General features: G+C 48.2%; 2 protein-coding genes across 2 annotated transcripts in view; one reads left to right on the top strand and one right to left on the bottom strand.

Moving 5' to 3' along the window:
- The window catches only part of ITGAE (integrin subunit alpha E), a 72124-nt gene that overhangs the window by 10282 nt on the left and 40124 nt on the right, over positions 1–21718 (bottom strand). Inside the window, 12 exon segments of the mRNA XM_075904627.1 lie at positions 5669–5776; positions 5859–5925; positions 6477–6554; positions 7682–7761; positions 9126–9227; positions 10889–11024; positions 12319–12389; positions 13746–13874; positions 14843–14994; positions 16964–17097; positions 18476–18606; positions 19482–19700. Coding sequence (XP_075760742.1) covers positions 5669–5776; positions 5859–5925; positions 6477–6554; positions 7682–7761; positions 9126–9227; positions 10889–11024; positions 12319–12389; positions 13746–13874; positions 14843–14994; positions 16964–17097; positions 18476–18606; positions 19482–19700 — 1407 coding nt within the window.
- Positions 2482–5250, top strand: HASPIN (histone H3 associated protein kinase). Its single transcript, XM_075904628.1, has one exon. The coding sequence runs from the start codon at positions 2509–2511 to the stop codon at positions 5023–5025; it is 2517 nt and encodes an 838-aa protein (XP_075760743.1). The 5' UTR covers positions 2482–2508; the 3' UTR covers positions 5026–5250.

The following is a 21718-nucleotide window of genomic DNA, read 5'->3' as shown; positions in this document are numbered from 1 at the left end:
CTCCATAGTGGCCCTGCTCTGGTTGTCTTCACCTGAGATGTGTGGCCACAACCTACTTGCAGTATGCGGGGCAAGTGTATTGGAGGTCTATCCCCACGGGTTTGCTCTGGAAGGACAGACACAAAAGACTCGCCTACACTATAGAATGGTTGGGCTCAGAGAATTCACTATTGTAGAGACTGTTTATTGGATTATATGATAAAGCCAAAGCTGAATCAACATTTTGGCAATCACTATATTCAGGGTGAGTGCTGTTATTTATAGAGTGAATGCTGCATGCTCAGCATGCACTATGTGGTTCAGACAGTCCTGGAAAGCCAGAGTGACAGCCTGCCTCTCCATCCCAGGAGGTGAGAGCCTGAAGGTCTTTGCTAGTCTAATACTGAACATGGCCATTGTCACCAGGACTTTAATGGGGAGGGCAGGCAAAAGACCAGTCGGTCATGTCTCAGAGTCACAAGTGTCCTGCGGGAAGCATGGAGAGCGAAGTGGACTCATCATCATGTCAGGGCAAGACGAAGTCACTCTGGGAGCATAGGGATGGGGACAGACAAGGGGAACACCTGAGGGGAATGGGCATGGGGGGGAAGAGCAGGGAAGGAGGAGAACTGACATAGGGCACTTGAAGGTGACAGACACCAGACAAACAGGCATGGGGGGGGAAGATGGGCATGGGGTAGAGCAGTGGTCCTCAACCTTTTGGGGCTGCCAGGCACCCGGGGGCATGCCCGGGGCAGAGGCCGCACATGTGCCGCGTGTCCGGGGTGCAAAAATGCCTTGGGCTGGCCCTGATCACTCACTCGGCAGGTGCACATAAATGCCCCAGCGGGCGCCATGGGATTCGCGGTGACCACGTTAGCGACCACTGGGGCAGAGTGATGAGCACAAGGGGGTGACAAACATGGGGACTCTGGGGAAGTGATGGGCTTCAAGGGGAAGGACAGACGGGGGTACCTGAGGGGCACCAGGCACGGGGGTGACGGACACAAGAGGGAGGGACGCAGGGGACAGTGATGGACACGGGGGGGAATGACAGGGTCAGGGGAACAGACCCGGGATGTCTGAGGGGGGATGGACAGGAGAGGGAGGGGCAGGATGACACGGGAAAGTCAGCACAGGGGAGGTGATGGACACGGAGGGGGGAATGTCGGGGGCGGGGGGTGATGGACACGGGGGGCAGACACTCAGGGGTGCTGGGCACAGGGAGAGGGTGGGGGGGATGGGAAGGGCAGGGGGTGATGGACACACGAGGGCAGACACTGGGGGGCGCTGGGAACAGGAGGTGGGTGGGGGGGACGGGAAGGGCGGGGGGTGATGGACACGGGGAGGCAGACACTGAGGGGCGCTGGGCACAGGGGGAGAGTGGTGGGGGGACGGGAAGGGCGGGGGGTGATGGACACGGGGGGGCAGACACTGAGGGGCGCTGGGCACAGGGGGAGAGTGGTGGAGGGACGGGAAGGGCGGGGGGTGATGGACACGGGGGGGAGACACTGGGGGACGCTGGGCACAGGGGGAGAGTGGTGGGGAGACGTGAAGGGCGGGGGGTGATGGACACGGGGGGGCAGACACTGAGGGGCGCTGGGCACAGGGGGAGGGTGGTGGGGGGACCGGAAGGGCGGGGGGTGATGGACACGGGGGGGCAGACACTGAGGGGCGCTGGGCACAGGGGGAGGGTGGTGGGGGGACGGGAAGGGCGGGGGGTGATGGACACGGGGGGGCAAGACACTGAGGGGCGCTGGGCACAGGGGGAGGGTGGTGGGGGGACGGGAAGGGCGGGGGGTGATGGACACGGGGGGGGCAGACACTGAGGGGCGCTGGGCACAGGGGGAGGGTGGGGGGGATGGGAAGGGCGGGGGTGAGGGACACGGGGGGGCAGACACTGGGGGGCGCTGGGAACAGGAGGTGGGGGGATGGGAAGGGCGGGGGTGAGGGACACGGGGGGGCAGACACTGGGGGCGCTGGGAACAGGAGGTGGGGGGATGGGAAGGGCGGGGGTGAGGGACACGGGGGGGCAGACACTGGGGGCGCTGGGAACAGGAGGTGGGGGGATGCGAAGGGCGGGGGTGAGGGACACGGGGGGGCAGACACTGGGGGCGCTGGGAACAGGAGGTGGGGGGATGGGAAGGGCGGGGGTGAGGGACACGGGGGGGCAGACACTGGGGGCGCTGGGAACAGGAGGTGGGGGGATGGGAAGGGCGGGGGTGAGGGACACGGGGGGGCAGACACTGGGGGCGCTGGGAACAGGAGCTGGGGGGATGGGAAGGGCGGGGGTGAGGGACACGGGGGGGCAGACATTGAGGGGCACTGGGCACAGGGGGAAGACGCGGGGGGGGGGCAGACACCGGGCGCCCGAGGGGGGGCCCCGGGCTCAGCCCCCCCCCGCGCTGAGGGAAGCGGCGGCCGTTGGGCGGGCGCCTCCTCCTGGGCGGGCTCCCGCCGGGCGCCTCGCGAGACTCGGTTTGAAATGGCGGCGCGCGGGCGCGGCGCTCGCTGAGGGGCGGCGGCGCCATGGAGCGCGCGGCGGGGTCCCGGCCCCGGCTGCTCCGCACCTACGCGCGGCGGGGCGGCCCCCTGCGCCGCCTCCCGCCCCCGGCGCCCTGGCTGTCCCCCCCCCAGGACCGCGGGCGGCTCTTCGCCTCCAGCTCCACCTCCACCGCCTCCTCCGGCTCCGAGGACCCGGACTTCCAGCCCGGCCGCCCGCGGCCCAAGCGGGGCGCCCGCCGGGAGCCGCCCGCCCGCGCGGCCAAGGAGAACCGCGGCCTCGCCACCCCGCTGCGGAGGCGCCTCCCCGCCCGGCGCCCGGGGCTCCGCGCCCCGCTGCTCTGCAGCACCCCGCAGCCCTCGCCGCCCGGGGCCGAGCAGAGCGTCCTGGGGGGCCGCCGGGAGAGCCCCCCCGCCGGCTCGGGCCGGGCCCGCCGCCGCCCCCGCAACATCCTGGCCGAGCTGAGCTCCATGGCGGCGGGCGGGGAGCTGTCCGGGAGCCTCCCCGCGGCCCAGCGCCGGGCCACGACCGGGAGCAGCTTTTCCCTCTTCCCCATCGGAGCCTGCAGGCAGCCCGACGCGGCCCCGGGAGACCCGCTCCTCGTGCCCTTGCCGGCCCGGCCCCTCTCGCCGCCTCGTCACCCCGGGGGTGGAGAGCAGCGCCCCAGGCCGACCTCACAAAGGGCGCGGGGGACGGGACCGGGCCTGCTAGAAACCCGCCTGGCCGCGCAGAAAACGCTTCATGACCCCGGGGCTGCCCTGCCCCCTCCTGGGACGCTGCAGCTCCTGGCCCAAGGCCCTGCCGCGCCCCAGGATGATTTGAGAAGGGGCTCTCCGGAAAGGCGCTGGAGCCTTGACACAGCCCAAGGGAAACACCAGCTCCAGCCCGTGGTGGTCTTGGACTCACAGGCGGTGCCGCTTTGGGTGACGAAGAGGAAGATCCGTCATAAAAAGTTGGATGCGTGGTCCGCCTGTCGGGGAAATAATTGCCAGCAGCCCGTTTCCCCCTTTGCCCTGTCTGTAATCTCAGAAACGAAATCCAGAAGTAACAAGGTCATCCCCAGAGAGGATGGCGGAGGCACCAGTAGAAAAGCCTGTATCAGTGGATTCAGCTCCAGCCGATGGGGGAAACAGGCAAGGCGCCAAGTCAGACGCAAGAATATAAAAACTCCATGGCAGTATGCTGATGGCTCCTTTCAAGAACAAATGAGGCAAAGAGGAATAGAGAGAGATGCCCTGGAAGTGTCATCGTCTCTTCTATTTGACTGTTCTTTCCTCAATGACTCCCAGCCGTGGGCCAGGGCTCGGGCATCTCTCTCTCTCCACAAGAAAAAGAAAGTTGCCATAGAGGAAGGAGCCAGTGGCAGCATCCCTTCTACGCCTTCTTTCAAATCACAGCTTGTAGGGTATCGTAAGTCCCCATTCATTCAAAGCGTTGGCTACAGTAATTGGCCCACCTCCTCAGTGCTCTTGCTGACTCCCATGAAGTCCCATTCTGTTCTGGAGGTGATGCTCACAGATGCAGAGAAAGTGTATGGGGAATGCCAACAGGAGGGTCCTATATCCTTTGAGGAATGTATTCCCCCAGATAAGATGAAGAACTGTTTGAAGATTGGGGAAGGAGTATTTGGGGAGGTATTCCAAACCACCAGTGAGAGAGGAGCTGTGGCTTTAAAAATCATTCCTGTTGAGGGGACTAAGAGGGTCAATGGAGAAGCTCAGAAGAACTTCAGTGAGATCTTGCCAGAGATGATAATCTCAAAGGAACTGAGCCTTTTGTCTCAGGATGTAGAGAACAGGACTATAGGGTTCATTGACTTGTACTCCGTGCACTGCGTCCAGGGGGCATATCCTGAGCATCTTTTGAAAGCCTGGGACAAATACCATGAACTGAACGGATCTGAAAATGATCGGCCAGACCTGTTTGGAGAGCAGCAGCTGTTCATGGTCCTAGAATTTGAATTCGGAGGCAATAACTTGGAGGACATGAGAAAGCAGTTAAATTCAGTGGCAACAGCAAAAAGCCTACTGCATCAAGTTACTGCTTCCTTAGCTGTGGCAGAGGAGGCCTTGCATTTTGAGCACAGAGACTTGCACTGGGGGAATATCCTGGTTAAGAAAACCAATTTGAAGGAACTGAGTTATACTTTGAATGGAGCAGTTTATACAATCCCCACAAAAGGGATTCAAGTGAACATCATAGATTATACCCTGTCTAGAATGGAGAAAGATGGATTAACTGTCTTTTGTGATATTTCTACTGACAAAGAGCTATTCCAAGGAAGAGGTGACTACCAGTTTGATGTCTATAGGCAGATGAAAGAAGAGAATTCTAACAACTGGGCTGACTATCACCCCCATAGCAATGTCCTGTGGCTGCATTATGTGGCAGATAAACTTCTGAAAGAGGTAAAGTATAAAAGAAAGACATCTTCCTCCTCTGTCTGGAAAGGCATACAGAAGGAGCTTCAAAAGTTCCACAGAGAAGTCTTGAACTTTAGCTCTGCAGGTGATGTTCTACTCAATAGCAGCTTTTTTCAGTGATCAAAATGGACCTTAAAGTGAGCGATCACAAAATTATGTCCTTGTACTGGTACTTCCTTTGCTGTATTTTTGGATTATTTTAACTTTGATAAATTTGACATGGTGTAGAGAGTAAATGACCATGAATTAAATGTTTACGTATTTAGCTAAAATATGTAAAGATCTATTGTTGCCAAAAAATCTTGCAAAAGTCATAGTTCAAATATTAAAAATGGTTCTTCCACACGCTAAGTCCTTATTTTGAGCTAATTTAGAGACCATGAACTTTAAACTCTTTTGCCACTTACCTTAAATCACTAAAACTGATTATTTAAATGAGCCGTAGTAAAATCTAGTCTTTTCATTTCTCTCCCACACGAAAATTAAGATAAGACTAAATATTGCTAATACTTTTGAGGCATTCCTTTGTAATGAAAATTGGTTTTTGTTTCTCTTGTATAGACCCAGCTTTAAAAACATGCTCTTAGGGCTGGTGAATTTCCTGCTTTAGCAGAATCAATTTATGCCAGATTATAATATGTAAATCCTGACAGAAAATCAGATACAATACTCCCGGATTTTGTAGGAAAGCCAGGCTTCAAATCTGAATGCCTCAAAGTTTGTGGAAGAGGAATCACACACTGAAATTAAAAAAAAAAAATACCTGTGTGTTTTTTACATTTTTCACGTTTGTAATATGATGACCTTGTATGATGACAGGAACCCAAATCTGTAATTTGATTTCAGCTCTAAAGCGGTTTTCCCCATTGATCTACAAAGGCAAATACACAAGAGAGGGTGAATGGTTGGCCCTAAAAATTAAACTACATCAATGTTATTAACTTTGTACCTACATTAAACTGGAACTCTTTGTTCTCAGGGAGTCCTTGACTAACATTCACATATAGTAGTGGAGTTGGCCTGCAGACAAAAAGATAAATCAGAATAAATGGAGCTTGCAGTGCTGTTACTGCAAATTAGTTCACGCTATAAATGATGGAAACTGATCTCTCAAATAGAGAAGGGAAAAAGTTATCACACATCCAATTTTAATAGAAGTCATGTTTATCTACACTTATTTTAAAGAGACAGCATTTTGAAATTTATTTACATATTTTCAAGTACTAGGGATGTCTCTGATTTTCCCCTGACTGATGGTTTTACTATCATATTTTTTAATTTTTCCCTCCCCTCTTGATATGAAAGACCAACATAAAATGAGAACCACCCATTTATATAGTGTTGTCAAACACACAAAGAAAGAAATCTCAGGATTTATCATAGAATCTAGTGATTCTTTTAACAATAGTGAGCTGTCTTCAATAATAAGGTTAATTAACGTTTTCATAGAAGAACAGCAATTCATAAAATAAATTTTAGTCTCAACAGGGTTCCCCTAACTCATTTTACCTCCAATACAGGTTTGTAAATGTGATACTATCAATATCACTTTCCTACACTGTAAGACTTACTTGGTAAGAACTGCAGTAAAAGCATGTTTGACATGAAGTGTGTGTTCTTCAATCAAAGGAATGCTATTTTCATTTGCACTTTAAAAACAAAAAGGGTGGAAGACAGAACATTTTGTTATCCACTTGGGCTATATTTAATTTTTTTCCTTGTTTCTTAATGCCACTGTAGTTTGACACTTGCCAACAGGGACTTAATAAAAGGAGACTGAAGAGAATTATTGTCCATGTACAGTCAAGGGCGGTTTTCAAAAGCTGTTAGTGGTCTGAACTCCATAAATGTAATAAAGTAGTTATTCTGACATTTTCATTAACATTTCCCAACTCCCAATATTTCAAATATTTCAACCCTTGGGTGCTGCCATATGTGCAAAAAGCTTTACTAGCATAGTAGAAACTCATACAAAAACATTCCCCTTCTGCTATGCAAGAATTCCAGATTTAGTTGCCTAAGGTTAGTCAAAATCTTTAGTCTCCTAAAATCAGTTTCCCGAGTTTCAAAGATGTTGACTGCTCATTCCTGTGGCCTTATTTCCCGCACTTAAGTCCATCTATTTAAGTGCTAAATTGAAGATTTAAATTCTTATCTTTGAAAATGGGTCAAGTACAATTTTGTGCCCTTGGTATAAATATGGCCATCATTATCTGTTGTATAGGCCTTAGGTTGTTTTTTTTTTCTAGGCTTGCTTGCCTTTCTCCCAACCCCCTAGAAATCTGTCACAGACTTCCTTTCTTCCCCACCTTCTTTCCCCAGACAGAATAGAAAAGGACAACAAATGGCTCTGAACACCAGCTTTCCCAGGGTCATTAAGTGAGTGTAGGAAATTAGTGCCCACACCATTCCTTATCTCCCCCAAAATCAATTGGGTCCTAAACAAAAAATCCACTTTACACAGCTGGGCTGTGTTCTTGAAAAACATACATGTGAACACACTGTTTTCCCTCTTGAAGAAGGGGGGGGGGGGTACTTGGTGTTCTGTGAGAGAGAGGGAAGTCAAGACCCTGCCCAAATCATAAGTAAGTTTGGCGGCTTTCCCATTCTCCATAATTTCAAAAAAAAAATTTAATCCACAGTTTATACATGCATGGATATTTCTAAAAGAAGGGAGGGTCAAATGAGTAGAGTTTCATACTGGCTCCCTACTGATTAATGGAGAAGGATTAAGTAAAATAGACTTATGACTTAGTTGGAAAAGGTCATTTCTTACTTTGTGATGTTAATAGTGATGTTCACATTCTCATCAGGAAATCTAGCTTCATCTAATTGCCAAATCACTGAAAATTGTGCCTATTACGAAGAAAGAGATTAAAAAAAGAAAAAGCAACCTGGGTATATTTACATTTTATTTAGTTTCACTGCATTACTTTTAAAATAAGATTTAGTTAGATAATTTTGTCTAATTTCCCCTCCATTATTTGCTACATATTAATATGTATAATAGGAAAACATCCAAGGGACAAGTATATGCAAATAGCTAGTATAACAGTCAGGGCCCAGATGCCTGAAGAGGAGAAAACCCTCCCCAGAAACAAACAAAAAAATGCATATTATGTTATTTTACTGTACAAGTATTTTGAATATGGTCTTTTACCAAAAGCTTGTAATGTTCTGAAACTTCTGGTCACCACGAGATAAAGACTATGGTTATGAATGTATGTGTTTGTATATATAGAGCACTATGCTCAGAAGCTTTGCTTCCATCTCACATCACGTAGGTGAGCAATCAGACAGGGAGAAGCATCTCCCAAGCCAGATGTATACATACACACACACACGACTCAATAACGATTCATTGTACAACCCAGGAACAGACAAATCACGAACCATTGGAATTCATGGTAAGACATTGGTATAACTGGGAATTCCCCACTTTTCTGTATCTATAATGGACTGAAGAATAAAACAGTAAAAGCTTTTAAAAGAATGTAGAGGTGGAAAGTGTACTGGAACCCCCCCCCCCCCCTCCCCACACACAGGTCAGAGGCATGCTGGGAAACTTTAAAGGCAAGAGGTGAATGGTATTAGAGAATTTTATCTGACACAGATGTTGAAAGCCTTAGTGTACATTTTTGTATCTACTGGATCACTTGCATGTTTGCTATCTCTCTATTCCAACTTTGAATCTGTGGTTTGTTTGTTTTTTTATTAAATAAATCTTTTGTTTATTTTTACTCCAAGCAGATCACTGTTGTGTAAAACATGTGGGAACCAAAGCAAGATGGTGTTGGGGCGTAGGGAGTGGTTTCACTCTTTTGGAGGTAACAAACCAGAATGGGAAAGTCTGCATGTCTTGGAAGTTAGGAGCTAAGGAATTTAGAGGGACCAAGGACAGGCAGGGCTGTTGATAATCACCCTGCAGAGAGTAACTAGGCTGCTGAAAGCCAGGGTGAGACCTTGTATACACGGGCAGGCTACGTGTGTCAGCGATCTGAGCCAAAGCAGCACAGCATTAAGGCACCCCAAGGTTACAGGACAGGCAATGACTGAACCTGGTACTGATCTGAGCAATCCCCAAAGTATCAGCTAGAGTGATGGCCTCCATATATGAAGTTGAGGCTATGGCCTAGCTGCAAAGATAAGTGTGCAAGAGCAGCTGCTGAAAATAGAATGAATACTAAGAACAGGGCTGAAAACCATGGCATTTGTCTTACCGTTGCTTTTTTGAATATTGGGTGTCCAATCTTGCAGTCCATGGATGAGGGTAAATGTGTGGATGGTTCTGACTGCCTGCAGTGAATCTCAGTTGGGGATGGCTGTCAAAATAGTAGGAATGCTTTTTAATATTGAAGCAAAACACACTGGAAGATTCAACTCATTTTGCTGTGTACGCCCTCAAAAGGAATTTCTAACCTAGATGTGAATAGCTCATAACATCAGGAGTTAGTGGTCTTGGAGATCACAGTGTTTCACCATTTTAGGCACTGATAACATCACTGAGGTGTTCCCTTTATGGTTTTTTGTCAGACCTTCATTTTAGGCATTTACAGCAGCAATACAGGCTATGAGTCTAGTGAAAAACCACCTTTTGTTGGCAGGCAACATTCATTAATCGAAATGCCAGAAACTGTTTCCATTTAACATGTTGGATTAGTGTGATTGTAGTAATAAATACCCGCATTAGACTGGCTTTTAAAAAGTCCAAGGTTACGTTGCAGTCTCCAGCATATATTGTGAAAGAACAACACTGCAATGAGCCCACCAGGTAGATTGTAGCTTGAAGGATTGGAAGACAGACCAATCCTTCAAGACCTCTAAATCTGTCCCTTATAAAAACTGATACAAGTAATTTAAAAAGCCTCATCAGTTTTCAATTGGAAAATGAACTGACCCAGACACTTTAGTTCTGGTTATATTTTAGCAATAGAAAGCCACTTGTGCTGTTGCTATTTAATGTATTACATTACTCGCTTATCAGCTGTTCCATTTTATATATGCCACTGCAGAACACACCCTAATGGAGCTGGCTTACTCAGGCCACAGCACGCAGTGCTTGAATTTAATTTAAATTTTTTCACTGTGCTGTAATTATGGCCTTAATAATACTGAATAAATCCAAAGCTTTTACTGGCCTGAAATCTGCTTGCAGTAATTCTGAAGCTTTCAGAATTTGCTTTCAGTGTTTCCCATCTCAGAAATAACCTTCCTCTATACCCAGCCCCTTAATTTAATCTGTTCACAGAGAGGGTCACTTGAGGAGGACCAAAAAAGTGCATGATGCTCGAGAATGCATGCTGAGTATTCTGTTCCCCCTTGGGTTGGATCTGGAACTCATTTGCCACCCTCTGCAAGGCCCCTGTAAACCCCAGACAGGGATGGTAAAGACTGAATAACCGCCGCCTCTGGCATCGAGAAGGATACACCTGTCAGCACCATTGGTCCCTGCTGATTTGGCTCATTTTTTTGCCCCTTGTACACCGATGGAACTGGCTGGTGTCAGCAAGGGAGAGGATAGGTGGGATTTACATACAGCTCTGAGGTGTCTAGACTCCAACAATTCCAGTAGGAAGTGTCAACCGATGGAGGAGGGCCTCCGAGCATTGGTATCATTAGTGCCCTAGATAATCATCTCTGGCCGGAGAACAGACCCATGACCTCTGGAGCCTCCAACTCAGCAGACAAGGAGGTAGGGTCCCATTCAGCTGGTAAGCTATCCGTGCTAATGGCCAAATGCTCCCGCTGCATAGGAAAGGAGAGCAGGCCCAGCACCAGACCAGAGTCTACATCTGCAGCGCCGGCAATGCCGGCCTTTGGTAAGTGTAACAGGCTGCTCTCTTGCCCCTGGCCAAAAAGACACCCTTATGCATTTATTTCAGGAGAATTTTCCTGGGCAGTGAGTGAACAGCAATGGATTCTGACCAAGGCTGTCTCTTCCCAGCCCTGTTTTCAACCAGATAGCCCCGCTCCATGATCTCACCTCTGGGATCATCTTTTTAAATTGCAGATTTCTAGGGTATTCCAGGACCATGGTGGTCATGTAGGAGTCATCCCCGCTGTTAACCAGAGAAATGTTCAGGTTCAGCTCTTTGGTGAACCCCACCACTAATTCCTTCCTGCAAGCCAGCATGAGAAATAGAACAGAGGTGTTATTAAATAGCAACATGGATGAAGTAGAAGTGCCACACAAGATCAAACCATTGGTTGTGCAAGGCCACCAGGCTACTACTGGCCAGATGCTTTCACAGACCCACCTAACACAGCTGGAAAATTAAGTAAGCAGTGGTCTTCACTCGGGAGCAGGCACCCAGCACCTGCACCAGAAGTGACTACTCCACATGGGCGGGGGGGAGGGGAGGGTGTGACACTGTGGGGAAAATGGTTGCCAACTCTCCCAGACCAGATGGTATTTGCTACAATATTATCTGGTCTGGAAGAGATGGCAAGGCAGGAGCAGGGCCAGGAAAAAGTGTGGCCGGGAGGAGCAGCAGGTGGCCCCGCAGCTGGCTGAAGGGAAGCGGCGCCCCTGCTTGGTGAGCACTCTGGCCCCTTGAACATCGCTTGGTAAGCAGGTTCCCGGCACTGAGCCCCGGTGGAGGGAGGGGGTCGTCCAAGTTATGGGACAGGGAGCAGCTGGAATGGCACTGAGAAGGGGGGCAGCCAGGGTCTGGAGGTGTCCAGAGTCCAAGATGTATGTTGTGCCTATCGGTAGTATGGCCCTGGGGCAGGGAGGGGGTTTTGGAGAGGCGGATGTTCCTTTTTGATCATTAGGGTGAAACGTGATCATCTTTAGCATATACAGTTATCCAGACCCTTACAACCCTCGCTCCATTTCACTGACATTCAGGGAGTGCCATAGGCTGACTTTGCACTGTGACACAAAGTTTATCCTCTTATCTCAGGCTGGATAACTTTGGAGTGACCCCTTGCTTTTGTATTATGGGCTAGCAGTCAAAATGTTCAGAATCAATATCAAAATTGGGACTTTAGGGACTCCGTGCCTTTTCTGTCCTTGGTCTCACTGCTGAGATTCCCAGAGAGGCTCATTCTGGCCTCAGGAGGAAAGCAGTTAGAAGGCCATGATGTAATAGCATGGATAATTTGGGTGGGATTTAATGTATGAAAGGGAGACAAAAACACAAATTATTTTCACACAGTCTACATCAGCGTTCCCTGTAAGATGAGCACTTGTGAGGCTTCTCCAGAGAGATTCTAAAACCACCCAGCTGATTAACAGAGCATCCACAGCTGGGATTGTGTTTCTACTGGTGGCGCACATTCACACATGCCTCAGTGCACATAAAAATTATTCTACACATGGATGGAAAAGATATGGGAGAACATTGATCTACATGTATTTTACAACAATGCCACAAATGAAATAAGCACAACAAACCCTTTTCAACTCACTGAATCTGACTTCTCAAGATTAAGTTCGCAGCACAGATGGTCTTGTTACTACAGTCCTTCTTGTAAGGCAGCTGAAATTAGAGTGGCATCATTAGGATGGAGCTGGTCAGAACTCCCTGGTTTTAAGGGGACTTTCTCTTTTTTTTTCCTCCTGGGGGGGCTGCATATTAAAAAACACATTCTCTCACATTGCAAGCACGCTTTCCCCCAAACCAGGCATTTGCATGACCCTATCTAAGGGACAAAGCTGGACTGAAGGAACCTTTAACAGCAGCAGCTCTCTACCAGGTTGCTGTTGAGTTATGATGCGATTGCAAGAAAAGGGACTATTAGGAGACTTCACAGTGGCATGAAATGCCTTCAGTGGGAACAAAATCAGCATTCGGAATATTTCCTCTGGGTCCCTTCGCATTCCATCACTCTCAGCCCATTAGAAAGAGATGCTAATTGTTAGCCCTTCCATTCGTCTAGAGAGAGCCATCTGCAGCATTCTACGGCAGAATCCTGTACATTTTTTAATTATTAGTCCCCATTCATTGCTGAAGTATTCTAGTTTTTTAATCCATCTGCTCACATTTTTTTTACTTAATCTACCCTATCTCAATTTTATTTAAATGCAAATATCACTGTCTTACAAGTGACACAGATGACAAAAATAAAAACTAGAAAAGTTAATTTATAGAAATGCTCTACGAGCTCCAGAATGAAAGTTTCACACCTTCCCTGTTACAAGCACACAGCATGTGAGACTACTTTGATTTTTCTGAAAGAACCAAATCAGAGGAAATGGCCAGTATTTTTATCAATATTGTTGATCCTCCAATATAAATCTAGTATCTATGCCTGATTTGGCTATTGACTTCACTACAGACTAGACCTGTCCTTCAGAATCTGAAACTCCACAAATTCTGATTTTGTTCTGGTTTAGACTTTTTCCCCCAAAATATAATTTAGAATATTTTTTTACATACCTTTTTTAAATAGAAAATAATACCATTTTGTTTATGCAGAAATCTTCATTCAAATAATATCTCTCAATAATACTACTTAACATAGAACTTTATATTTGCAAAGCACTTCACAAACATTAGCTAATGAATCCTTGCCCCTTTTCCCATTAAGTTGGGTTCTGTCCCCGTTCGCTATGAGAGTAAGCTGACACACACAGAAGGTACAGGACTTGCCCAAAGTTACAGTGAGGTAAGGACCGAGTTGGGAACAGAACCAAGATTTTTTAAATACAGGATATAGGTGAGTCTTCTGGGGGAATCTCCTTTTTCAAATCTCTGTAGAAGATCATACTTCTTTTAGGCAGGGGTGTGGAAAAGACACGCATGTGCTAAGAAAAGCACAGTGCCAACGCTACTCATGATAAAAGCTTATTGAGGAGCAGGAGAGCCAGTTGCTTCTAGGAAGTATTTTATTACCTGAAAATATGCCTTAGGTTCCTGGTATTTATCCAGGATGGGAGCAGCATGATCCACATTCTCTTTGTTATTAACGAGGTTGTAGCTGACTTTAAGAGTAATGCTAGAGAAACAATCATAATCACATGGCTGTAATATAAGAAAAAAAATTCATTGGTATGGCAGGTTAGATTGTAAAGTCATGTTCGTACATCAGTGACTCTTTGCACGACTGGCCCAGTTCCTAATGTGCCATTGTCTGAATGCCACCAGACACGCAAGAATAGAGGAGCAAAAAGCCCCAAAAATCTGTTTGTTTCAATTCTTAAAATCCTTATTTCTGCGCTCCAGACATGGCCTTTCACTTGAACAGGATCTCGCTGCAGAGGGAGCCAGGCACATTCAAACTGCCAGGTGCCATTGTCTCTCAAAGATACTGGGACTCCGAGGCAGCCAATATGCCAGAATTCCAGGTACTGCCTTGGAATGAAATGTTCCAGTGCAGTTATTCATAGAGTGCTGCATGCAAGCTGTAGCAGTCAGCTGAAACCTGCCCAAAATAATGCTGGACTCCTGTTTGCTTCCAGTTATTAACAGGAGGAAGAGGGTGTGAGTGGGGCGGAATATATTACTTGGTATTTCTACAGCACTTTTCACACACAGATCTGCAAGTGATTTACAAAGATGCACAAGTGTTGTTAGTTCTCTTCAACTGAGGCATAAAGTGTTGATGTGACTCACACACCAGGTCACAATGGAACCAGAGCTGGAAAAAGTTGCCTATACCATCCACTGTCTACACCACATGATCTCCTACATCTCTTACTGATACAAGTGTGACACACAGTTCTGGGAAGTTCTTTCCCCTTGGGCTGTTTTGCTTAGGACATGAAAGCAAGTCTACCTGAAATTAACCTCCATGCCTTCACAATCCATCTGCTGCTTCAAGACTGAATCATCCTGAGGTAGATTCCATAACTAGCCCATTCCCATCTGTGTTTTTTCCTGGAGCACTATTTTAGAGAAAGCTCCAGAGATGTGCAATCCAAGGATGCTCCATTCACGGAAGTAGAAGTGATTCCTTCCCAGCTTCTGAGCTAACTGCCAAAATCACCTACCAGTATATGGAGTGGCAACTTATTACACATAGGTTGATTGACCGGCTCTTCTCGGCTCAGTATGAATTTCTGATCCTCAAACTGGGCTCTCTTCTTCTTCGTCGTCTTCACATCTAAATCCACCGTGTAGTGAATGGATAAGTGCCAATTCTCTGGAAACACAGATTGGAATTTTTTGTGAATTCAGAACACCCTTCATGGGACTGGGGAAACTAACGTCTGTGAGCAAAGTGCAATCAGAGCTCTAAATTATATGGGGGGAAAAGCACTATTAAGTTTAGGCAGAGCTGTTACAGGAATCTTAAAGCGTAAGCCATATCTATATTTACCGCGCAGGAGATTGACCTTCTGGCATTTGATTTAGTGGGTCTAGTAAGGACTCACTAAATCAAACGCTAATGGCACTCCCCGGTCCGTGCCAGTACTCCTTGATTCATGAGGAGTAAGAGAAGCCAAGGGGAGCGTTTGCTCCCATTGACCTCCCACTGTGGAGATGGCACCAAGCTCGGCTTAAAGTATGTCAACTCCAGCTACGTTATTTATGTAGCTGGAGTTGTGCACCTTAAGCCAACGTTCTGGGTCTAGTAGAGACTTGGCCTTAGATTCAAAGATATACATTTAAGTAGGAATTGAAGGACTAAAGATGAAAGAAACATATTCCCAAATGTGCTAAATTAGTGCTAATCTCTGGTTTTGAGCAACAGGGAGAAATGATTACCCAATATACGCAGAAATTATTGTTCTTGAAGCTGTGTCCCCCTACAGGTGCTCCACTCTAGGTGCACTGGTGCTAGGGATGTTAAAAAGTGGGTATTCCACTAATCATGTAGTTGATAAATTTTTTAATCGACTACATGATTAGTTGATAAGGGAAGGCACCCAGTCCCGGCACGTGCCAGATCTGGGAGCTACCCCCGCTGCAGCTCTGCAGTTTAAATGTAGTAAGAGCTGGGTAAGCAGGCAGCCCAATTCTTACTAAATTTAAACTGCAAAGCCACAGTGGAGGTAGTTCCCAGTCCCAGCTCGCGCCAGGTCCAGCAGCCCCGTCCCTGGGCCCGTCATAAGACTTTGCACCTCAGTCCCCACCCCACTGCTCCGCGGAGATGGTGCTGGGGGGAATCGGCTTATAAGCTAGCTCCCCCCAGCACTGGCTCCTGCTTCTTCCTCCCTTGCTGCCTCTGAATCAGAGGCAGCAAGGGAGGGGAAATGTAAATAGTTGACTTTACTAACCAATAAGCTTAGGCTTATCGGGTAGTGAACTACTCAATTACTCACTTACATCCCTAACTAGCATCCCCTGTGCCTAGAATAGAGAACCTGTAGGGACACTACTCAAAGAACTTCTTGCTTCATGTATGACTTCAAGCTACCGCCAGGTGAACCCATCACAACTGCACCCTGGCATGTAAAGGATAAGCAACCAGGAAGAACGGCTGGGCTAACTGGTAGTACGGAGACCTAGCATCACATTCTCTGCTGGAATAAGCAGATGCAACTTCAACAGCCTCAGTAGAGCTTCATCTGCTCTGCCTGCTGTGAACTTAGCTCCTCACATTGAATTTTTAACAAGAGAAAGTATTATTATTAACCATATATGATCATGTGTCCCTGAAACATGATACATCTAGGCTGTGTCCACACTGGCAAGATTTTGTGCAAAAATGTCTGCTTTTGCGCAAAATCTTGCCACCTGTCTACACTAGCCACGAGTATTTGGACAAGAACACTGACATTCTAATGTACGAAATCAGTGCTTCCTGCGCAAATACTCTGACGCTCCTGCTCAGGGCTAAGCCCTCTTGCGCAAGTATTCTTGCGCAAGAGGCCAGTGCAGGCAGGCAACGTTAATTTCTTGCACAAGAAAGCCCAATGGCTAAAATGGCCATCGGAGCGGCTACACTGGCATGGATGCTTTTGCGCAAAAGCACATGCCAGTGTAGATGCTCTCTTGTGCAAATACTTTTAACGGAAAAACTTTTCCATTAAAAGTATTTGCGCAAAATCATGCCAGTGTAGACGCAACCCTTCTGTACAGAACAGCCTCTAGAGTTAGAGCCCCAAAATCCTCAGGACAACTCTGGCCTGCAGCTGACAGTCTCATTATTATTCACACGTTATTACCTTGCTGGGATGCTTTTAAAGGAGGGATCATATCAAAGCACAATTCCGCAGTAACGATGCTATTGTTCTGGAAGATGGATATTCTTTCTGGGGTGAATCTCATAGTGACCTTAAAAGTGACAACTGGTCTGGAGCTGGAGGGGAAGAAGAGGAACCGATAAGCAAGTAGACAAGATGGACATAAGTAGAATTTCCAGACTGATGCTTTACGGGAGGAACATTCCAAGACCCCCTATCAACAAGGAGCAAGGATCGTAAACTGATTCTGTAGTATTTCACTTGATATTCTCTGCTGTCTTGAAAACTCAACAGCCAAACAACGTTGGACCAGACTGGTCTATTTCTTAAATTTCCAGTTTTGGCTGGGAATGTCAAGAATGTAGAGAAATCTCAAAATCCAAAGGAAGAGACTATCTGAACCCACAAACTCTATGGGGCTAAGAGTTTCAAAACTGAGTTTCCATTTTTGTACCTGGAATTGAATTGCAGGTGTAAATCTGGGTTCTTGTACCTCTTCCAGGTGTCTAGGGCAAATCAGATAGATATTGGTACACAAATTCTCTAATTTTCACATGCAGTTTTCCAGGAGTAAAAATGCACATGCAAATTGAATCTCACCCGTTGTGAAATGTACCCCCACCCCGTTAAGGTCATGTAGATGTCTAGGTACTGAATGCAGTTTGTAAATAAGCTGTCTACATGGCTAATGAACCTAAACTGCACATGAAGGATTGTGGGTACAAAGATATGGGCTAATGAAGTCCTACATTACAGCTGATCCAAGTTTAGTAACTTAGGCCAGGTCTATACGAGACCCAGAAGATCAGCTTGAAGTATGTAAAAAATAGTAGCTGGAGTCAACATAGCTTAAGTCGAGCTTGGCACTGTCTCCATAGTGGGAGGTTGATGGGAACAAAGGCTCCTGTCAGCTTCCCTTACTCCTCACAAATCGAGGATTACTGCCATCAGCCAGGTGTGCTCTCAGTTTTTGATTTAGCTGATTCTTACTAGACCCACTAAATTGAACGCTAGAAAATGGATCTCCAGTGCTGTAAGTATAGACATGGCCTAACACTTTCTGGTTTAGAAGTTTAAAGACAAAAGGATTCTAACTTATGGCTTGTCTCTAGTACGTGGTAGATCAATGCTGCAGCGATTGATCCACTGGCGGTCAATTTATCGTGCCTGCTTAGACATGATAAATCAATCTCTGAGTGCTCTCCTATCAATTCCAGTACTCCATCAGGACAAAAAGAATAGCCTGAGTTGATAGGAAAGCAGCCCCTGTTAACCTTACTGCACAGAAGACGCCACACTATTTGCATAGCTGAAGTCACATAAATTGGATTGATGGGGAGTTTAGTGTAGTCAAGGCATTAGCCTAAAGCCTTTATATTACATAGAATATTTAGGACACTTTTTTTTTTTAATCAACAAAACTAATGTATGTCCCAGCAATACTTAAATAATAATGGAACCACTAATTAACACTTGGGAACAATCTCTACTTACCGGAGCACAGTCACTTTTCCAAGTGATCCCACGGTGATATCTATGAGACCATCTTCAGTGAGGTCAAAACCACCGTCAATGGACTGTCCAAAATATTGGAGGCCTGGAGCAATTTCAGCTGCTCTTATCCTCTGTGGGTTGGAAAAGACCAACAGATAAGATGGGATATTTCTCTGGTGAACAAGGGACTGCTTTGAGCATTTTTGACATGTCCAGGAAAGGCGACAAACCTCTTCCTGCAACAGCGGACAGGCAGGATTGCTAATGGAGATAGTGTGTAGTCAGTAGGTATGGAAACACATCCCCAACTGAGCACTTTAGAATCGTAGATTAATAGGGGTAGAAGGGATAGCCAGCCAGCTGAGTCGAAGAAGCAGCTCTGCTAAGTCAAGCCTGCAGAGTTTCTTTCACACAGGTGACCCGACGCACCACGTCACACTTCTCCCCCATCAGCCCAATCTGCGCTCACCATGGGTGGAGTCTTTTCATCCACGCACAATGAGAGTTTTGAGGACCATACTCTGGTAGCTGCAGCATTTTTGATAAGCAGAGAACTTGCAAACCTGAGAACGTGAGCGCCACCAGACCCGACTCAAAGGTTAGTAAATTTGGGCGGGGTTTCAGATTAAAAGAAAAAGCCCCAGTGTTTCCTCAACCAAGCCAATTCGTTTTTCAAGACCGAGTCACTGTTTAATCGGTTATAAGGCGATTTTCCAGAATAAAAGGAACAGTTTGTGCAAGAAATGGAAAGGGGGGGGGGATAAAAACATGGATGAGATCACCAAAACACCCCTGGGAGGCAGGAATTATTAAGTTATCAGCCTTGGAGATGAATAAACGGAGACATGGGGAGGCCGGGTGACTTGCCCAAGGCTTCACAGTGTCAGAAATTAAAATAAAATGCAGGAGTCCTGACTCTGAACCCTCTATCACAAGAGCTTGCACCCCTGCCTCTCGCTCATTAAATCCTCACTGCACATACGAGTCACCCGGGACTCCCCCCTACCTGAAAAGAGGGTCTGATCCCATCCTTATCACCATTGTAGATGTATATGCTGCCAAAGGCAGAAGGGTCTGAAAGCTGATCCTCAAGGGGGGCTCCAATGGCAACATCTTCATACCCATCCCCATTGATGTCTCCGATGCTGGCCAGAGCAAATCCGAACCTTGCCAGAGAAGGCAGCTTCTGGTCACGTAAGTGTCCTGTCATGGAGAAGGCGCTGTTCTGAAAAACAGCCGAGAGGTTATTCCTGTGGCTCTGGAAAACAGGGGGATTCCCTAGAGCAGCAAGGACTGAAGGTGAACAACAAAGCAACAAGAATGCAAAGTCCCAGTTCATCTCCCTCGGAAACCCCCATGCCCCCGGTTTGCTACTGGAGTCAATGGACGCAGGTGTACTCTTACACATAAAAATGGCCGAACCATTGAAAATCAGCTGCTACTGTCCTGCTTGCCAACTCCGAACCCTGCATCTCCACCTGGAGATTTTGTCCAGCCGCCCCTCTGCGTGGTACCCGAGTGCCTTCCAAATCCCCCGGCCCCCAGTCTGCTCTGCCGCAGCTGAGAATGTCACATTCCCTGGACCACTCCCTAGAGCAGGGCTGCTCCACTTTGGAATCCCCGGGAGCCACAATGATACTCCCAGCACACGCCGAGGGCCATGTGGCTGCATAGACATGTAAATACATATGCAAATATATGCAAATCGCTTCTTTCACACTGATGGGCATGAATACAAAGATTAAGCCTTAAGCCGCGGCGCCAGACCCAAACGTGGCCAGTTGAGCCAGTCAGCACCTCTCCGGCTCTGCCCACAAAGCTAAGCAGCCAGCACTTCCCACAATGCCCCGGCACTTCCCCCAACGGGCTAGAAACGCCAACACCCTGTTCCCGTCTGTTCCAGCCAGCTCGTTCGCTTGCGTCTTCCAGCGCTCCCCCGGCCTGGGAGACACCTCGCCACTGTGGAGCGTGTTCCCAGTGGAGGCCATGTTCACAGGATCCCAACCGCAGGCCGTGTGTTTAGCCCTGCCCAAACCCAAACCACCCCGCTGGCCGCAAACAAATGGGCCATGTGTTGAGTCGCCCTGCCCTAGTGCTAAGCCACAACGTGGGGCCGGGGGGAGGTGTGTGACTTGGCTTTTGACAGATGCCTTGAATGTGAAGTGAAGCCCCCAGCTGCGTTCAGCCCCTCTGGACAAGCTTTATTCACTGCTTCTGAAATGGTGCTGAGCGGGGCTTGTCCAGGTCGATATTTGCAGTTAAACCGTGGTCAGTTTGGTTCCGCTAAAGCGCGGGGAGGGGAACCTCAGGCTCGGGGACCAGATGTGGCCCCCAAATTGCCTGGATCTGGCCCCTGATGTTCAGGCTCCCCCCTGCACTGGGGAGCTTTCGCTGGCACTCCAACCGCCGCGCACAAAATCTACCAGCTTGGGCCTCCCTCGGCTCTCGTGTCTTTCCCGTTAGTCGGGGCCACATCAGTGAACGATTGGGGGTGTTTTGGGTTTTTTTGCTTCTCACTTGTGTGTGGCCCCCAATTGATTTTTCAGTGGGTCAGCGGCCCCCAACCCAAAAACGGTCCCTCGCCCCTGAGCTAAAGCTGTCCTGGGCAATAGGTCGGCCTCTGAGTCTAGACAAGGCTACAGTGGTGTCAGCAATGTCACCTCCTCGGTCCAGTGCCTTTGGGACCCGAGTGGTCCTGAAGGAGGGAGTTTGCTGGACCAAGGGAGGTCAGGCATTGGGCGAAGTTGGGGCTCCCCGACCGGCCACTGGCCCAGCCAGTGCGCTGTCCCTGGCCGGTGGCAGGGCTCCACTCCCAGTTGCCACCCTGCTCCAGCCAGTGGGACTCCCTTCCCCCAGCCCGTGGGGACTCCGTGCCTCTGGCCACAGGGCTCCCTACCCACAGCCGGTGGTGGATTCACACTTCCAGCTGCAGGGGCTTCCCTGGCCCCAGGCCACTGGCCCTCCTGGCTGCCTGCCGTCTGAACACCCAGCCACTGGCAACCTCTGTGGCTGGGGCTCTCTGGTGGTCCTGCCGGGCCATGGGTGTTCCAGACCAGAGCATCCCGGGCCACAGAGGTTCAACCTGTGTACACAGAGCACCAAGGCTCAATGAGAAAACAAAGGAAGCAATTGTCAAATGTTTTGTTTTAAAATGTATTAGCCTGGGCTAACAAGTCCCTTGTGTTCTATTACTAATTTGCCAGAGACAACAATGTTTCTTTTCTGGATCCAAGACTTTTGCAT

The sequence above is a fragment of the Pelodiscus sinensis genome, chromosome 21 (genome assembly GCF_049634645.1).
Source record: "Pelodiscus sinensis isolate JC-2024 chromosome 21, ASM4963464v1, whole genome shotgun sequence".
NCBI classification, from domain to species: domain Eukaryota; kingdom Metazoa; phylum Chordata; order Testudines; family Trionychidae; genus Pelodiscus; species Pelodiscus sinensis.
This window is presented reverse-complemented; position numbering and strand designations above follow the sequence as displayed.